General features: G+C 41.3%; 1 protein-coding gene across 1 annotated transcript in view; it reads left to right on the top strand.

Moving 5' to 3' along the window:
* The window catches only part of LOC117413968 (E3 ubiquitin-protein ligase RNF123), a 201,156-nt gene that overhangs the window by 17,277 nt on the left and 163,668 nt on the right, over nt 1–20,211 (top strand). Inside the window, exons 14-21 of the mRNA XM_058999315.1 lie at nt 549–641; nt 1,075–1,148; nt 1,849–1,966; nt 4,479–4,578; nt 6,373–6,434; nt 7,351–7,422; nt 10,211–10,331; nt 12,987–13,088. Of these exons, the coding sequence (XP_058855298.1) occupies nt 549–641; nt 1,075–1,148; nt 1,849–1,966; nt 4,479–4,578; nt 6,373–6,434; nt 7,351–7,422; nt 10,211–10,331; nt 12,987–13,088 (742 nt within the window). The remainder of the gene's footprint in view (nt 1–548; nt 642–1,074; nt 1,149–1,848; nt 1,967–4,478; nt 4,579–6,372; nt 6,435–7,350; nt 7,423–10,210; nt 10,332–12,986; nt 13,089–20,211) is intronic.

Here is a 20,211-nt window from a genome sequence, read left to right as displayed (position 1 = left end):
AGGAGAACAGCTGGAAACCTTGGAATTACTAATCATCTAAGTGTCTCGCCAATGTGGAGAGGCAATTCAAATTAAAAGAATGACATCTTTTCAGTCTATAAGAAGCGAAAAGAGGGAACTTGAGTGAAGTCTTTAAAATCATAAATGGTCTAGATAAAGTTAAACCAAGCCAAGACACTGCTTCAAGTTTAGCACGGAGAGAAAGAACAAGAGGAAGCACTTTTTTTACACGGATAATTATAGATGCATGGAATAGCCAACCAGGTGAAGTAGTAGGATCTAAAACACTGGGAACATTTAAAAAAAGACTAGATTCTGTGTTCTTAAAGTAGTCCCCGTCCCGTCCCGCCAACCCCCCCCCCCCCCCCCCACTCCCCAGGAGGGGAGAATGGTGTGCTATCAAGGGATGGCCTTTTCTCATTCCTAAACATTTCTATTCTAATTCATCTTAAAAAGACCAGCAACTCTTCCAGTGATGTTTCGTGCCACTAGATGGCAGTATAAGAGTTCTGTGGTTTCTGTGTTCCTGGTATATATTTCTGTTCCAGGACTATGAAGTGAACGAGTGTTTGAAGCAGCTGATGATGTCACTCCTGAGGGCTTACAGATTCTCTCCCATCATCCCTGATCTGGGCTTGCAGGTACCCTCACTGCTGTGCCAGTGTGGAACATGCACTGCAGACAGGACCATATGAAACCGACACATTCAATTCACATAATGACAAGAATTGTAAATGTACAAGACTGGAAAGCTCCTTCAGTTTGTACGTTTCCCTTTTTAATAAAGAGCCAAGAGTTTTTCAAAACACAATTGATAGTTTTCCATAGTTCACTTAATTGCACAGGCTTTACTGTTTGAATTTGGTTGAATCCGTTTATCACACTGTAGATGCACATTGTATGCAGCAGGCAGTAGGACCCCTGTACACCCGATTGACAGTGTTATTGAACGTGTTTCTGATAATGTGTTCCACCAGTGTTGCATATCTGAGAAAAAGAGAAAATAGGTTCCCTCAATCTTTGGTCACTATGAAATCTGAGAAATGAAAACAGTCCTTTCTTGTTTTGTTTCAGATTCATTATCTACGGCTGACGACGGCCATCCTCCGACACGAGAAATCCAGAAAGTATCTGCTGAGCAACGTCCTATATCCTTTACATGAATAAGAAGTGCAGGGATTTCTTTTACCAGGAGGGCGCTGTGATGCCCCAGTAAACTAGGACATAGATCCGGCTACTTGGTTTAGTTGGGATGAGAAAACAAGTTCAGGTGGTATGAAAGATCCAGTGCAGTAGTCCAGTGTGATGGTGGTATGAAAGATCCAGTGCGGTAGTCCAGTGTGCCGGTGGTATGAAAGATCCAGTGCGGTAGTCCAGTGTGATGGTGGTATGAAAGATCCAGTGCGGTAGTCCAGTGTGCCGGTGGTATGAAAGATCCAGTGCGGTAGTCCAGTGTGATGGTGGTATGAAAGATCCAGTGCAGTAGTCCAGTGTGATGGTGGTATGAAAGATCCAGTGCGGTAGTCCAGTGTGCCGGTGGTATGAAAGATCCAGTGTGGTAGTCCAGTGTGCCGGTGGTATGAAAGATCCAGTGCGGTAGTCCAGTGTGACGGTGGTATGAAAGATCCAGTGCGGTAGTCCAGTGTGCCGGTGGTATGAAAGATCCAGTGTGGTAGTCCAGTGTGCCGGTGGTATGAAAGATCCAGTGCGGTAGTCCAGTGTGCCGGTGGTATGAAAGATCCAGTGTGGTAGTCCAGTGTGCCGGTGGTATGAAAGATCCAGTGCGGTAGTCCAGTGTGACGGTGGTATGAAAGATCCAGTGTGGTAGTCTTTCTTAACCGGGTGCACGTTCGACGTGCTGCGCTCCGCTGTGTTCTTCTACATCAAGACTCCTCTGCAAGTGAAGGAGGCTGGCCTAGAGGAGCTCATCCCTACCACCTGGTGGCCCTGCCACTTCGACAAGGAGGTACCCAGACACACACACACACACACAGAGAGAGTCTTCATCTGTCTTCATAAAGAGCTTTCAATTCAGAGATACACTTCAAAGTGCTAGTGTAACAAATGCTGCCTGTTTTTGTGACATTTCTGTGACATCACCATTTGATCTTTTGATTGATTCATTCTGCAAATCTTCTAACTAAAGTAGCTGTGTGGCTTTGAAGAGAAATCTACAATTTGTGCTGCAAATCCACAGAAAACTGTTGATTCGTCAACTAAACCAGTCAGAACAATTGAACAGAAAAGCAAATACCATTTTATTATGCAACAATCATTTCAACAATGAGTTGATTCTAGTACAACACATTTCAAATGTAACCCTTAGAAAAGGGTTTGCTAGTTGAGTGTAGCATTCCATATTGTTTGTTAAAAGTAATACAATTCCACATTAACATAATGTAAAAAAAAAAGTTTTTATAATTACACATTAATTTACACATAAACACCCCCCTTGTAATTTTTATTTTATATTATATTATATTATTTGTTTATTTAGCAGACGCCTTTATCCAAGGCGACTTACAGAGACTAGGGTGTGTGAACTATGCATCAGCTGCAGAGCCACTACAACTACATCTCACCCGAAAGATGGAGCACAAGGAGGTTAAGTGACTTGCTCAGGGTCACACAATGAGTCAGTGGCTGAGGTGGGATTTGAACCGGGAACCTTCTGGTTACAAGCCCTTTTCTTTAACCACTGGACCACACAGGTTCAGGAACAACAGCAATTTCATCATCTCTTTATAACCCTCCATCAATGACAAGCTTACAGCCCACTTACATTTTGCCTGAGTCTTTCTTGAAAACCAATCGATGGCATTGATATTTAGATCTTTGTCTTTCTTCGATTCAGTAAAACAGTCAATAACTTTCCTCTCTGTTCCCGGTTCACATTCCTTTTGTTTTTCATTTTCATTTTTCTAATGCCTCTCACATTCTACTCTAAAACACAGTCCTCTCTACTGTCTTCACTTACAACGCTTGTGTCTGTATAAGTGGGATTTCAAACTCCAACTCTGAGGAACTCATGATAACATTCCCACAATGAGAGAGACAAACATTTTAACTGTTTGAACTAAGCATAGCAAAGAGTGAAAACCAAATGCAATTCCCAAATGAACAATGGATTGAATCTCTTCATCGAACAAGCGTCAGTTAGGAAGAAATGTGAGCACCCCGGACGGCAGGACTACATGCAGGTACAGCATGACAAGTGTCATGAACAACTCAAAGTGCTGAATCGCTAAGAAAATAATCCACCGCTTCTGGTGCCTAACGGCACTCGACAGGGAATAATTTTTTTTTTTTACAGATTTCACACTTATCGTTGTTTATCCATTAAGGATGCTGCTTACAGCTCAATATTTCTGTTTCTCTTGGTAGGTTTGTAATTTCAGTGACAAAAAGCTCATTCATTGTGGTTAGAGCACAGATAAGTATTCAAATATTTCTTCTACCTATGAATATATTTTAAAAACATGGTGTTGTACGAGAGACAAGCTTTCCATAGATGTGTAACTTGCTTGGGTTTGAGGTAATCAGAATTCTGCACCCTGGACTGACATTTTCACAGAATATTTGGAACACCATAAACATTTCTGTCAAAGAGAAACATTTATGACACCCTACCAAACCCTAATGGTAGATATAGATCCAATCTATTTGAAAAAAAACTGACACATACTCTGAGGAATATTATGAACCTTCTTAAACACTTCTAGCTCAGGTGGAACACATTTTTGAACCATTTCAACTCAAAAGGTCCAAACACCTTTGACCTCTGTCACATACTACCCCGCACTGTGACATTAAATACAAGCATGGCTCTTGCTCAGTGCTCTGATACCACTTGTTGTGTTAATCCTGTGTGTAAAACTCTAGTCATTGTAATTTGTCTTGCCACCACCCCTAACTTTTTACTATATTAATTTCAGGTAAATTGTATTTTTTTTATTTGGCCACGTTGCCAATGATGTACCCACCCTAGAAGGGTGTATTAGGACCTAGTCTGTCCCAAAAACAATGTGGATCTGATCTCTACCGGGGGCTCAGATGATAGTCTACTGACCTCTTGAAACTGATCTGGGAGAAAAAACAGTCATAGCTTCTCGATCTAGATTCCCAGTGGAAGAAAACCCTCCACACATGAACTCCACACCATTCGGCATAGCTCTGCACAATAGATCAGTGAGGTCTACAGCAGGCAGAGGCAGCTCAGTTCAGCATTGAGTAGCTGCACAATAGATAAGTGAGGTCTAGAACAGCAGCTAGCAGCTCAGATCAGCATTGAGTAGCTACACAATAGATAAGTGAGGTCTAGAGCAGGTAGAGGCAGCTCATATCCGCATTGAGATGCGACAGTTTGCCCATCCTGTTGCCAGTGACTGTGTTTATCTCTGTCCACCCTGAAGAAGGCACTAACCGAAAGGTTTGTCTACTTGACTCATTGTTTTGCCCTCCCTCTCTCTGTCTTGAAGGGGAGGGACGAGCGTGAGGCGCGAGAGGAGAGTCCAGAGGAGAGGCTGAGGCGCAGGGCCTACGAGCGTGGCTGCCAGCGGCTCAAGAAACGCATTGAAGGTGAGCTGTGTGTGTGGGGAGGGCCAAGGCCTACAAGTGATGGCCAAAACTGACATATTTACAGTGGAAGTTGTTTCACATTTCATGGAACAACTACGGGTGTATATTTGCAGAAATGGACTGTCGTCCTTACCACATTAGCATTCTTTCATGTGTATCGAATCCTATGTAGGCACAGACACATTTTTTGGTAATTGTTCCTACTTTGCTCCATGTTTTTAATGTGAGTGCCATCTTCAAATCTTCAAGCAGCTGCAGCCTCCAGTCATTAGGAGATGTGATGAATATTTAAAGATGATATTGTTTCAAAGGATTGTAACTAACAAAACAACTCCATGTGTTACGTGTTGTTCACTTCCGTTCTTTGTGTAGGTCTCAGAGGTCCAGTTTTCATGTTCATGTTTTTAAAGCATGATGTCTGGTACTACGTTTGGTTAAAGAAATCTCTGTAAACCATGCTTTCAGTTTGAGCTTCACTAGGTCAGTCATTTCACCTGGAGGGTGAAATTTTCCCCACCCCTTCAATGTCTTCTTTTCTGTCATAACAAAAAAGCTGCTTCCCTTATGGACTGACATGCTTTCAGCCAGTAACATGCTTTGACACAGAACACACTGCTGGGGTGAAGTGACCCAGGAAGCGCAACAGAAATCCTGAGAATAAGGCATAGGGACTGAGAACTTTCTTTAACCTAACGTAGCACATGATCTCATGTTTGGGTCCAATGTAGCTCATGGAAGTGCAAAACCGGTCAGCTGCAATACTTCTGTTAACTGCAGTTACTTTTAAGATGCTGGTAACATTTCAATGGAAAGTTGATTAAGAGGCCCACATAGCATACACACGATGCACAAGAATAAAACAAAAACCAGGCTGTCCCAGGCTTCAGAGTTTTAGTAAATCCACCTACATGTTGTTGTTATTATTTATTTCTTAGCAGACGCCCTTATCCAGGGCGACTTACAATTGTTACAAGATATCACATTATTTTTATATACAATTACATTATTTTTTACACATTATTTTTACATACAATTACCCATTTATACAGTTGGGTTTTTACTGGAACCCACAACCCACAACCCACAACCCTCCGGTCAAAAGCCCAGAGCCCTAACCACTACTCCACACTGCTGCCCTATGTAAGCAGACGCCCTTATCCAGGGCGACTTACAATTGTTACAAGATATCACATTATTTTTTACATACAATTAGCCATTTACACAGTTGTTTTTTTTTTTTTTTACTGGAGCAATCTAGGTAAAGTTCCTTGCTCAAGGGTACAGCAGCAGTGTCCCCCACATGGGATTGAACCCACGACCCTCCGGTCAAGAGTCCAGAGCCCTAACCACCACTCCACACTGCTGCCCTACTCCACACATGTTTTAGAGACAGCACACTGAAGTAGTGTCTTTGTATTCAATACACAACACTGTTTTCCGATTCTCTCGATCCCCTACAATTTTTTTTCCCATTAAAATGTAGCTGTTGTACTCCAACATTGTTTTTGCCTTCCCACAGACCCCACACTTTGAGACAGTGTATTCACATGCGGTGCTAATCCATGATCATATTCTAGTTTCTAATGATCACTGGATGGAATCCACATGTTGTGACTGCATCTCAGGAGTCAATAACAATATGTGCTTCATATATGCTTCCATTTCTCTGGTTCTCCATTTGTAAGTCCCAAGATGCTGTCTTGTTGCTGTGTGTCTGGGCGCCCTGGTGCTGTGAGTGCTGCACAGCCTGGGCTGCAGGCCTGGCCTCCCTGACCCTGCTGCTTTGTGTTACAGTCGTGGAGGAGCTGCAGGTCCAGATCCTGAAGCTTCTGCTGAACAACAAGGACAAAGGGACGGTACGTGTGTCTGCCTGCAGTTAAAGCTGTAGCGCCCCAGCGCCTTGTTCATGGTCTAGTTGGTTTACATGTCCTTCCATTTCAGCTGCTGAGACAAGTTCCCCCACCCTTTGAAACCTGTTTCAATCAATCATTCAAATTAATTTTGTATAGAGGCTTTCATGGCAAAGCCATCTCAAAGCACTTCAGACTGTTTGCCATCACTCTGTTAGTCAAAAAGGCCACTCCTGTTACTTGCAGCAGTAAGGGGTTATTAATGTAGATTAAAATATAAATCGAAATTACTTTTCTAAATTGTGTCTTTGTGATAAGATTTGATATCATTTTGTTGTGATGTCATCTAAGAGCAACTGCCTTAAAAGACCTTTTTCATGAATGAAAGGAGTGCGGACAGATCTTATGACCTGCAGCACAGGAAGTGATTAGGTACCAAGTTAATTTTTCTTTATCTGTTGGGTTGTATTTTGAAAAATGTTTTCAGTTAAGCAAAAAAAACAAGCAAAGCATGAGATGTCATTGAAGGCGTTGCCAGGTAGTTAAAAATTCAAACACGGTTGTTTCAAAATAGGTGTATGACTCTAGAGAAAAGTCATAAAGTGAACAGGTGGGTGTTATCAGCCTGTTTAACATACAGCTTGTTCTCTCCTTTCATCTCCCTAACCTGTATTTAATCAGAATCCGTCTAGCAGGACCTTTATTACTCACTTCCATTCCCACCTGGGTTGCTGGAAGACGCACTCAGAACATACATACGTACGGTTTGGGACCCTCAAAAGAATTTCATTAACAAAAATGTTACACATAACAAATACTGTGACCTGTGCTGTATTTTTGATAGAATTTTGCACACCCAATCCTAATCTTTGCTGCTGCTGCCTCTATCTCACTAAAACTTTACAAACCATCCCTGTTTCAGGGCGAAGCTTCCCGGTACATCTTCCTGAATAAATTCCGCAAGTTTCTACAGGAAAACGCCAGCAACAGAGGGGTAAGACAACAGTACACTTGGGATACAATGTGGATTACAATATGCAGGTTACAATATCACGCTGCATGCAGTGGTCCTAAGGTACTTTTGTATGATGTGTAATAAGATGAACTCGCCATTTAATGGGAAAGGGAAACCATGTACAGACGTGCTCAAATTTGTTGGTACCCCTCCACAAAAAACGAAGAATGCACAATTTTCTCTGAAATAACTTGAAACTGACAAAAGTAATTGGCATCCACCATTGTTTATTCCATATTTAATAGAAATCAGACTTTGCTTTTGATTTTTTATTCAACATAATATTGTAAATAATAAAACAAATGAAAATGGCATGGACAAAAATGATGGGACCGCTAACCTAATATTTTGTTGCACAACCTTTGGAGGCAATCACTGCAATCAAACGTTTTCTGTAGCTCTCAATGAGACTTCTGCACCTGTTAACAGGTAGTTTGGCCCACTCTTCCTGAGCAAACTGCTCCAGCTGTCTCCGATTTGATGGGTGCCTTCGCCAGACTGCAAGTTTCAGCTCTTTCCATAGATGTTCGATAGGATTCAGATCAGGACTCATAGAAGGCCACTTCAGAATAGTCCAATGTTTTGTTTTTATCCATTCTTGGGTGCTTTTAGCTGTGTATTTGGGTCATTATTCTGTTGGAGGACCCATGACCTGCGACTGACAGAGAGCTTTCTGACACTGGGCAGTACGTTTCGCTCCAGAATGCCTTGATAGTCTTGAGATTTCATTGTGCCCTGCACAGATTCAAGGCACCCTGTGCCAGGCGCAGCAAAGCAGCCCCAAAACATAACCGAGCCTCCTCCATGTTTCACTGTAGGTATGGTGTTCTTTTCTTTGAAAGCTTCATTTTTTTCTTCTGTGATCATAGAGCTGATGTGACTTGCCAAAAAGCTCCAGTTTTGACTCATCTGTCCAAAGGACATTCTCCCAGAAGGATTGTGGCTTGTCAATATGCATTTTAGCAAATTCCAGTCTGGCTTTTTTATGTTTTTCTTTCAAAAGTGGAGTCCTCCTGGGTCTTCTTACATGGAGCCCACTTTCGCTCAAAAAGCGACGGATGATGCGATCAGAAACTGACGTACCTTCACCTTGGAGTTCAGCTTGTATCTCTTTGGCAGTTATCCTTGGTTCTTTTTCTACTATTCGCACTATCCTTCTGTTCAATCTGGGGTCGATTTTCCTCTTGCTCCCATGCCCAGGGAGGTTGCCTACAGTTCCATGGACCTTACACATCTTAATAATATTTGCAACTGTTGTCACAGGAACATCAAGCTGCTTGGAGATGGTCTTGTAGCCTTTACCTTTACCATGCTCATCTATAATTGTCTTTCTGATCTCCTCAGACAACTCTCGCCTTTGCTTTCTCTGGTCCATGTTCAGTGTGGTGCACACAATGATACCAAACAGCACAGTGACTACTTCTCTCCATTTAAATAGGCTGAATGACTGATTACAAGATTGGAGACATGTGATACTAATTAAAGAAACTAATTAGTTTGAAATATCACTATAATCCAATTATTTATTATCTTTTCTAAGGGGTACCAACAAATGTGTCCAGGCCATTTTAGAATATCTTTGTAGAATAAGCAATAATTCATCTCTTTTCACAGCTTCTTTGTTTTATTCTATGACATACCAAAGGCATGCAAGTATACATGATAAAATAGCTTTTAATGTCATCACTTTTCAGGAGGAATGAAGCATTATTTCAATGAGCTGTAAGGGTACCAACAAATTTGAGCACGTCTGTATATATGTCATGGATTATATTTAACACTAGGATACAGTGAAGACACCTGTTTATCACTGTATAGCATGCCAGACTTCAGAGTGCTATATCTCGAAGCACTTCTCTAATTGTGATGAATTAGATCAGTCTTTAGTATGAGTTATTGAGTATCAGAAGCTAGGGATGCATGCTGTAGTTTACAGCATCCTTTACATAGATCTCTGCACCAATTGTGTACAGTTATGAATGACTGAATGGATCCTTTGAGACGCCTTCCAGCAGCTAATCTATGCCACGTCGTGTCAGGCTGCGAGCAGGGCAATCGATGTTAGGTACAGGTCCTAATAAAGTGTCCAGGCAGTGTGTATATATATTGAGAAGCGCTTGTCCCATTGTGATTAAACTTGGTTTGGACAGTCTTTAGCATAACTTATTGAGCCTGTTAGAATCTGGGGTTAAATGACGAAACCTGTCCGTCACACTTGTACATGTACATAGTGTGAAAGTAGACCGTGACCCTGTTTCCTGCTCCAGATGTTGTATTTATAGCAGTAGTGGGGGTTGTATATGATGCTGTCTTGTTTTGTATAGAAGCAGTGTGCAGTGATTCAGGGCTGCAGTAGTGGGGGGGTGTATATGATGCTGTCTTGTTTTGTATTGAAGCAGTGTGCAGTGATTCAGGGCTGCAGTAGTGGGGGGATGTATATGATGCTGTCTTGTTTTGTATAGAAGCAGTGTGCAGTGATTCAGGGCTGCAGTAGTGGGGGGGTGTATATGATGCTGTCTTGTTTTGTATAGAAGCAGTGTGCAGTGATTCAGGGCTGCAGTAGTGGGGGGTGTATATGATGCTGTCTTGTTTTGTATAGAAGCAGTGTGCAGTGATTCAGGGCTGCAGTAGTGGGGGGGTGTATATGATGCTGTCTTGTTTTGTATAGAAGCAGTGTGCAGTGATTCAGGGCTGCAGTAGTGGGGGGATGTATATGATGCTGTCTTATTTTGTGTGCAGTGATTCAGGGCTGCTTGTCTGTTTGCAGAACCCCGCAGTGCTGTGTCCCCCGGAGTACATGGTGTGTTTCCTGCATCGTCTCATCGCTGCAGTGCGCTTCTACTGGGAGGAGAGCAAGCGCAAGAGCTCTGGAGTGCTGGGCAGTGAAGGTACCAGGAACCCAAGCACTGCCTGGTCCTGTTGTGAGAGACCCCAGCAAACGCAGAGGGATGGGATCATGCACCCAGTCCACTTTCACAATTACTGAAACAAGCAGGGCTGTGCCAAATCTATTAAGAAATACTAAAAGAAGCTTGAGACTGGAAGTCTTTCTCAGTGTCAGACAAACCTGTAGCACTGTGTTTAATACTGTATATCTGTTCTGAATGGACCAGAGATAGTACAGGAGTTAGCTAACCCGAGTCTGGAGGTCTTCCATAAATCCATTTTAAAAAAAGGTATTTTTTTTTTTTTTTTTTTTTACTGTGATCTTTTTATGATGTTTGCTATCATTCTGAGTGGGTCGATTTGCTGTGACTCGAATGCCGTATTTGTTTTGTTGATACGCCTGTGTTCAGCTGCTGTGAATTCAGAAGCTGTGAATTTAGTAGGATAATTTTATTTGTAACGTACGATAGATCAGCCAGCCAGTCTCTATATTACTAATTGCCAACACCACTTTTGAATTGCCAGCAAAACTAAAAAAAAACATCTTGTCTAAAGAGGCAGATCACTAGATGGCACTGTCTCTTCCTTCTATAGAGAGACTGGCTGATCTAGTTTATGATCCATATATCTATCTATATGTACTAGAACTGAGAAGCAGCTCCTGAACTCTGATGAAAGCACCTTGACTTATCCAGAAATAACAAATAAACAGTATTTGAGGAACAGCAATAAGAACCACTAGAAGGATTGCAAACATCTTAAAAAGGGACAGTAATGAAAACTAAGAACATCGAATTTGAAAGGACTTGCTCTTTAACATAGGAATACTGCTCGGTTACTATGGAGGAGTTTGCTGGAAGAGTCTTGATCAGCAGGTTAGTTTTATAAACGAGGGTGCAGGACTGTGGCTGCGGTCTCTCAGAACAGGTCACAACTTATTGGAAACTACAGTGTGCCGTAGATGTTAGGGGTGCTAGTAGGTTACTGTTTAAACAGTAGTCAAGTGGTTCGAGTTGTGCCTTTTGTTTAACCCTTGTCTACATAGTGTTTACATTTTAGCGGGTGTACAGTGTAGGTCAATGTGTTTTATATTCAGAATGTGTTCACAATCCGTATACAGAAAAGACTGAATAAATATTGAACGTGAAATACATTGGCATGCACTGTACACATGCAGTCTAATACAGAGATACATGCTGCAGTGATTAATAGAAAGGGGCGGCCTTCTTATGATGGCGTTCCTCATTGGTTAGAAACATTCCCAGTATATTAAAGTTTAATTGTTTAAACATGTTTAACCATAAAGTGTAAACATTTAGGGTCTTAAACAGAACCCCTAGTAGAGTGTGTCACACTGTAAGCATTAGGGAATTATTGTAAAGTCGTGCTGTAGTTACAGCCTTTTATATTTGAATTGTGTAGCTTACACATTGCACACTTGTGTTGATGTCTTCTAATTCCCCCCTTGAATTAGCTGTGCATCTCACAGCGTGGTGCCATGATAATGGATGTGCCCTGGAACTGGTTTCCTGCCCACGCCACTCTTTAGCATGAGTGCCTCGCTGCACCTGTCTCTGAGTCTCTAGGGGGGTTATGCCACTCTGGCACCACATGTGACGGGACCGCGTCACTGGCACGGCTGTTGTTTACAGGAAGGGACACTCGGACACAGGTGCAGCGAAGCACTAATGTGCACGGTTAATTAAATACAAAGAAACAAAACACTAAACAGAACGGACACACTAACACACTGATAAAACAACAGGCACAAGGGCCCAACAAAAGGTCTCTAGAGAAACACTCACGAATGTAAACACACAGGACATGGACACAGGAACACGAACATCCACCAACACCGGCATTAACTCCAACACTAACCAGCCAATCTAACACCTGTGAGCACCCTATTTATACATCAATTATATAATCACTTATTCTGTTCATGGCTCCAGCCACATTCCCACGTGCTTTTGCAGGGAGGATTTATTTTTGTATTTTTTTTTTTTTATATAAATTCAGTCATTGCCAATTATTTTTTATTATTTTCTCCCAATTTGGAATGGCCAATTATTTTATTATGCTCAGCTCACCGCTACCACCCCTGCGCTGACTCGGGAGGGTGAAGACGAACACACGCTGTCGTCCGAAGCATGTCCTGTCTGCCGACTGCTTTTTTCACATTGCGGACTCACCATGATGGAGGATTTTAACTCCCTCCCTGCCACCCAATATTCCTCCCCCCCCCCCCCCCCCCACACACACGCACACACACGCACACGCACACACACCCGCACCTCGGCAGGATGCCACAGGGACATATAGTTTAAAGTTGAAATGTTTTCTCAGTGTTAAACGTTTCAAATTCTTACTAATGAATAAAAATAAATACATTATGCCATGCTGACGAAAGGTACCACCAATATCAACAAGTGAAGACTGCAAAGTAACGTTCCAATGCTAATTTGGTTTGTGTGTTAGACGTACATTGAGCTTTTAAATACATATTTATTGATTGTGTGTAAATGGTGGACCTGCAGACACCCTAATCATACATTGGGCTACAGTTTGTAACTTTTTAGACTTGTTGTCAAAGTTGTGATTCCTGTCCAACAACCCCGTCCTGTGTCTCATGCTGCCTGTTTCTCCCCGTCTCTCAGAGGCCTACGTCCCTCCTCAGCTCTTCTACAATGGGAAGGTGGACTACTTTGACCTGCAGAGGCTGGGCGGCCTTCTCTCCCACCTGAAGAAAACCCTCAAAGGTCAGTGCACTGTGCTGCTCTCCCCTCACTCTCTACACAACACAACTGTCCAGCCCCTGGTCCGTCCTCTGCTCCCCATTTCAAAACTAAGACGACTCCCAGAAAGCAGCCTGGCTTGTCTGCTCCAGCAGTAGTTATTTCAACGTGCCACTGTTTGCCGAGGCTGTGTGTTCTTACATGGTTACAGGATGAGGAGCATCTGTGTGAGGGAATATCGACTTCAGTAGAATTGAACTGAAATGCTGATATAACCAACACACAATCGACTCCAGTAGAATTGAACTGAAATGCTGATATAACCCACACACAATTGACTCCAGTAGAATTGAACGGAAGTGATGATATAACCCACACACAATCGACTCCAGTAGAATTGAACTGAAGTGCTGATATAACGCGGTGACAGTGATGACTGGTGGATGACATCAGACCAGGGAAATGAAACCACAAACAGGCAGGTACTCTGGTGAAAGCACGGTTCTGCCGTTTTTATTAAACAAAAATAAATAAAATATTTTAACAAAAACAACGCTCACAGAGCGGAAATAAAAGGTTGAACCAAAACCAAATCTTGCACGCGAAATAACCCAAACTAAACAAATCCGGTGCTGGAGCTTCCAGCATGTGTAGCAATTGTTTTGCTTCTCTCCTCTGAACTCCCCACACGTTCCTCCTCCGAACACCCACACAGAACGCAGAAAGCTACAGGCTTTTATACATGTGACCATCTCTGGATGGTCACATTCTGCACACGTTTTTGCATGCTACCACACAATAACAAACACACAGCTTTTTCCCCGTCACATTTATACATAAATAACTCATAACAAAAATACAAAACAAATACAAAATACACACAGGGGCGGGGGGAGTACCCCGTTCTAAAATAAACAAACAATATATTTTAAATCACCAGATGTTCTCCCATCACCAATAAACATAAAACAAAAGATTTTATTTCTATGCAGGGCTCTTCCCTGCCCCGTCTCATATGTGTAGGGCTTTTCCTCTGCCCTGTCACAATCCCATACACAGTCGGCTGATGAAGGGAATACCGTTAAGTGTCAATAAAGAGATTTTTAAGAATGACGGAACAGAAAACGGAAACGGCAAACAGATGGTGCTCTCTAATTGGTCAGTCACACGTTCCACCCATTGAAACATTTCACAACAGCACCACAGCTAGAGCCTCATCACAAAATACTGATCATGAAATATGAATCCGCTAACAGGTAAACAAACAGGGACTCTATGAACCCCTCCTGTTATAATAAAGCATGTTTTACGACACTTTACAATAAACACAGACGGGTCTGGAAAAAGATACGCAACACGAACAATCAACAAAAAAAACATCACAACTCCCACACTGGAACAAAGAAATTGTAGAATGATGTATGAGGACTTCATAATCTCTCTGTCCTGCACTAAAAATAGAAATCGAAAACGCTTGAAAACTCACCTGCTTTTTATTTACAACCTCAGCGCCTCCCACGACATCACCTACTCACTGGAGCTAATGGGTATGAATGAATTACCTTGGGTCAATGATGTCGAAGCTGAGCACAGTGGCAGGAATGTTGAATAGATCTACAAATCATTCAAGAAGATGTGACATTACTGCTGTTCATGTTCTCAAAGCTGGGCTTGAAACAATGGTGTCTGGTCACAAAAAATAAGGCATCCATCAGAAGCTACTGGAAATGAGCCATAAAGAAATACATGGTCCCATATCCTTACTGGAAGTGGGAACGAGCTGTCCAAATTCAAACGGTCCTTCATCCACTTTAGAAATGATCCACAGCAAAACTGAGGCTAACTACACAAGCATCTCCACCGTGCTGTTTCAGTAACATTACAGCAATCACATTCTTAACTGTACTTAATAACCAATCCAAAATGATCCAGGAAAATGAAAATGTCTAGGGATAAATAGTTATTACTGTTTGTAAAATAATAAATACAGTTCCTCACACACACACACACACACACACAGAGCAGCGCACATTGTTGTTTAAAACAGTGGAAGTACACACCAATGAAACTCATAATCAAGAGTGTAAGTGCCTAATTAGTATGTTCGTAACAATGATAAATGCCATTTTATAATGCAATTATGGTACGCAAGAGTTTTCTGATGTGGCGTAACAGCATAAAACACCTATGGAGTCATGCCTCATGACGCCCACAGCTGTTGTGGTATTTCAGCACATCACAACACCCTGGAGAACCATCATTCTTAAATAAAGCACGGCTGAGAAGATGACACTAATTAATGACACCTTTTCTGAAAGCACTGCTTACAGTGGAGCGCTTCACAGGGCGCTCAAGCTTGGCTCTTTCAGTGAACTTCAATGAGGTCAATAAATACACTGCTACCCCCTTATAACAGGCTTGTCAGGGTCGATAATTAGGACACTGCGTTATTTGTGTTTCGCCTTAATGAATATTGGCTTTTTTGTTCCCGAAATGATTTACAATACCCACAAGCAAAATTAATATTATAGCGTACAGTAGAAAATGAAGGAAGGAGACACACACAATGTGCAGGTACTCGAATCCACGGTTTATTGGGACTGTTATAAAAATACAGTGCAAGCACGGAGGCTTTATAAGTACTATATGTCCCTGTTTCAACTTAAATGATTTTAAATACAGTAATGTAAAAACAACAATAAATCTAAATCGGTGTTCTAGGTTTGAGCTGGTTTTCTTTGAGTTTCTATTACAATTTATCCTAGCAGAATTCATGACGACATCACCAGGATCACTTCAAGTATCTGGAATGTTCACCCAACGTTTGCGGGTCAAATTGCATTATGGGGGAGATGGGAGCCACGACCTTACCGTGTTATACCCGATTACACACTATAGCAGGTCGCGTTATAACGGGGCAGCACTAGAATTAGCTTCAAGTTGTAGTATAATACTGATAATGGCATTGCTGTGTTGTGTTCTTTTTTGCTATGTTTGTATTATCCCTCTAATTGTGATATAAAGAATGATGAAGAATGTCCTTACCAAGTTTCATGTATTTCACAGTTGCATTTTACATGCAGTTATTATTATTATTATTTGTTTATTTAGCAGACGCCTTTATCCAAGGCGACTTACAGAGACTCGGGTGTGTGAACTATGCATCAGCTGTAGAGTCACTTACAATTACGTCTCACCCGAAAGACGGAGCACAAGGAGGTGAAGTGACTTGCTCAGGGTCACACAATGAGTCAGTGGCTGAGCCGGGATTTGAACCGGGGACCTTCTGGTTACAAGCCCTTTTCTTTAACCACTGGACCACACCATACTGTGGATGTAGGTCATGGTGGTCTACTTTTTCATGATGTAGATCATGGCTTTAATTGTTGTATATACAGAGATGCTGAGGCGGGACATTCATTTATGGTTTTGTATTCCTCCACTATGGGAATGTAGTTCCTTCAAAGGGAATCTGTGTTCTGGTTGTGGTGCGGAGGGATATCTCATCCAGCTGCTGGTGATGAGGGCTTAGGCAGGTGATCAGGTTTATAGATCATCTACAGTTTTTTGACATCCTCACTTTGAAAGTAGTGAATCACAGCTTTAAAACAGCTGCTGGTGTTCACTGGTACCTCACCTATTTCAACATCATTGTATATACAGTGTTTTAAATTGAAAATGTGGTATTCTTAATTTAAAAGGGAAAAAAGACTAGCCAGTAAAAAAAAGATTGCTAGTAAGTAATTATATCAAAACATCCACCAGGGGGTGGTATTGCACTGCTTTTTCTGTGGTGAGGCGCTTGTGGAGCTGCCCTGCTGTAGGAATCTTTAGAGAATTAGGTAAGGAGTTGAGCCAGGCTACTGGAGATGCAGTCGAATGGAAACAACCCAAACATTCAGTTAAGTGTTTCGGGGTAACTCCTAACCTTTTTGACATTTATTTTATGTGCCAGGCCATGTGCAATGTACAAGATTTAGCAAGATTAGATATATGTTTTTAATATATTTTTTAAATGTCTTATGTGTTTTTTTAATAATATATATATATATATATATATATATATATATATATATATATATATATATATATATAGTGACAGCTCTGGCGCTGTTGGACAGAGTGTCAGTCTTATTCAGGACTTTTAGCCCCGTCTTCTATTGTAAAAGAAGATGTCAATCGTAGTATTTGTTGTTTAAACAGGTCGGTGCCTGTATCTTTATTCACAAAACTTTAACAAAACAGCAAACAAACAAAACAGAAACCTAGCTCCGTCTTGGAGTTACTAACTAAACTGTGATGGTTCACTATCTAACAACCAGGCAGCTAAGCTGCTTACCGGCTTCTTCAAAAACAAAAAAAAACTCTTATATGGATTCAATATATATAATGGTTACCTTTATAGACATTTCCAGGAGGACCTTTCAACACCTTAGCTTCTGTCTAGCACCCAACGAGAGAGACCTGAATAGGGTTTTTAGCCCTGCTTAAATATCAACCTTTTAATACAGGTGAAACCAATTACTCAACCCTGGGTAATTGCAGACTGGCCCATTCTAGTCCAGGTATTCTGGGAAATGTAGTTCGGCTGGTCGGCTTAGACCATCAGGACTACATTTTCCTTCCACAATTTCTTACATAGGATACAGGCTGTGCCTTATACGTGGCCCTATATATCTTCCTTCGATGACAGTGCCATGCACTTTGTTACAATATATATATATATATTGTAACACAGCAGGGAGGGGGTTAATCCTCCCTGCATGAAGGAAAACATGTGCGGAATGCACATTGTGTTAATTGTTAATTGTTTTATTGTTAATGATCCCCTGCACCTGGTAGTTATTGTTAAATTAGGACCAGGTGCAGGGTATTTAAGAGAGGCAGCTAGTCTGCTCATTGCTGCTGAGTAGAAGGAGGCAGATGGTGTGCTCTGTCTCCGAGCAGTAATACTGAAGTAAGTGCCGTGTCAATCCTGTGTTTTGTGTTGTGGGGAAACGGCTTAGCCGTCCCATTTGATAGTCAGGGTGTTCCTGAGTCTTAGTTAGCGCTCCGAAGGAGCTAGGTGTTTGTTTTTGTTCTGTATTTTGTTTATTGTTTGTATTATTAAAAGTGCGCGGAAGCGCTGAACCCCCAATCTCTGTGTCTGGGTCTATTTGTAAAGGGGCAACGAACCCGAGTGGGGGGCAATTCATCACAATATATATATATATATATATATATATATATATATATATATATATATATAATATCTTTAAACACGTTTGCATATATTGAATATACAGCTATCTTTTAGGGAAGTTATTTTATTTATTTTATTGCTTTAGTTTCCTTTACTGCCTCCTTACCTTTTTATGATGTTTTCAATCATTTGCCGCACTTGGTAAGCTACTGGTCAAAAGCACAGAATGAAATGAAATCTCATTAACCTGGTGCATAATTACATAGAAGTAAGAGCCATCACCAGTGATCTGCCACTTTGGCTGCCAGTACACTCTTGAGCACTAGATGGCCCTAGCACGTACTAATAGAAGGACTCTGACTAATCTAACCTACATTACATATGTCTATGGCAGGCAACTAGAACAGAAGAGCAGCTGTTGAACTCACAGTCCAACCACCTGAACACAGACTTGTTTTTGAGTAATTGCAATAGTTATGATAGCAAACATCAGAAGAAAAATCATACAGTCCTAACAACTTTAAAATATGTACCTTAAAAAATAGGGACTAGGGACTAGACATCTATGGAAACAAGAGAGCACATTTCTATAGATCTGTTCTGTATACATATCATCCCCAGAATAAATCTTTGACGTCAATAGTTAAACTGTTTAAATTACCAGTAGAATCCTGCAACAGAAAACCCACTAAAAGGCATTTGAATAAAGTATGTATTTAATAATAGAGATAAACAGCTCGGTGTGGAAAGTACAAGGGATTTCAATGAGGGGGTCTGTTCTATTGCTTGAAGGCTGTGCTTCACTCTCTCTGCTCTCCTGAGATCTTCCAGACCTCTCCACTAAGTAAACTTGCACTCTGATGCCAACTTACCTGCTGCTCTCCAGCAAAATCATATACAGCAGGACCAAACTTTGACAAATGTAGGGTACTGCCTCTGCTTTTGTGAATGTAATTGTTGGTATGTTTCTGAATAGATCAAGGCACCGTAACATCAGAAAAACTAATAGATTAAGAAAAAGAAAAATACTAAAAAAGTGGCAAAGATCTTGAACTTTTTGATAAAGAATTTGTGAAATTTTGCATACTTGAGATTGCTATGAACTAGGAATTTCCATGTGCATCCATTAGTCTGGTATATTGACCTTACCTGTATAAATAAAATCGATAACATAAAAGATCATAGACCCATGTTTTGGAGACTTGTGTGGGAACACGTGATCACTCGCATTATAAGGTGTGCACTACATGTGGAGTGCAGTCTTGCTGTCTGGAGCTCTCTGGCTGGAATCCTGTTAACACCAAGTTGCACAACGTGGAGTGAACTCAGCTGGGGTCCCACATGGAGGCTCTTTCACAGCGTTAGGGAGGGACATCACCTCATCATTGTGCTTCAGAGAACCCTACTGGTCAGAAGCCCAATGGGTCCAGGGGAGACGTCCCTCCAGGGTTCAATAGCTCAGTACCATCCGTTAGTTCAGTGCATGTAAATAGACGATGGGCTTGACAGCGGGAACGGAGGTTGCTCGTTGATCTTCAGTCCTGATCGGTAAGTGGGTTGCTGTGGTGAGGACACATAACAATGGGGTATTTCAAATTGGGTTTAAAACAGGGGGAAAATAATAGTCAGTTGCATCTTGATTTTGTAACTTTTGTAGCTATCACAATATATGGTTAACCCTTTTAACTTGACTAACTAACATCACTTTTTTTTTTGTTTGTTTTAGTTCACAGTATAATTCATCGTAATGTAGTTTATTTCCACTGCCCACTGATAATCGCACATTAAAAACTACAAATCCCATACCCCGCCAATTTCACTGATTTATCAGTGCGATGGCTACTCGTTTCCAGACAGTTTGAAAACTTTCCAAACCAAGATGAGGAAAATAACAAATTATTTTCATGTGATTGGAGAAGTTTCAAAAGAAAACCGTGATGAACAAATTTCAGATATGTCGGCGTC

The sequence above is a fragment of the Acipenser ruthenus genome, chromosome 25 (genome assembly GCF_902713425.1).
Source record: "Acipenser ruthenus chromosome 25, fAciRut3.2 maternal haplotype, whole genome shotgun sequence".
In the NCBI taxonomy this organism is placed as follows: Eukaryota; Metazoa; Chordata; class Actinopteri; order Acipenseriformes; family Acipenseridae; genus Acipenser; species Acipenser ruthenus.
The sequence above is the reverse complement of the archived record's forward strand: the minus strand, read 5'-3'. Positions and strand labels throughout refer to the sequence as shown.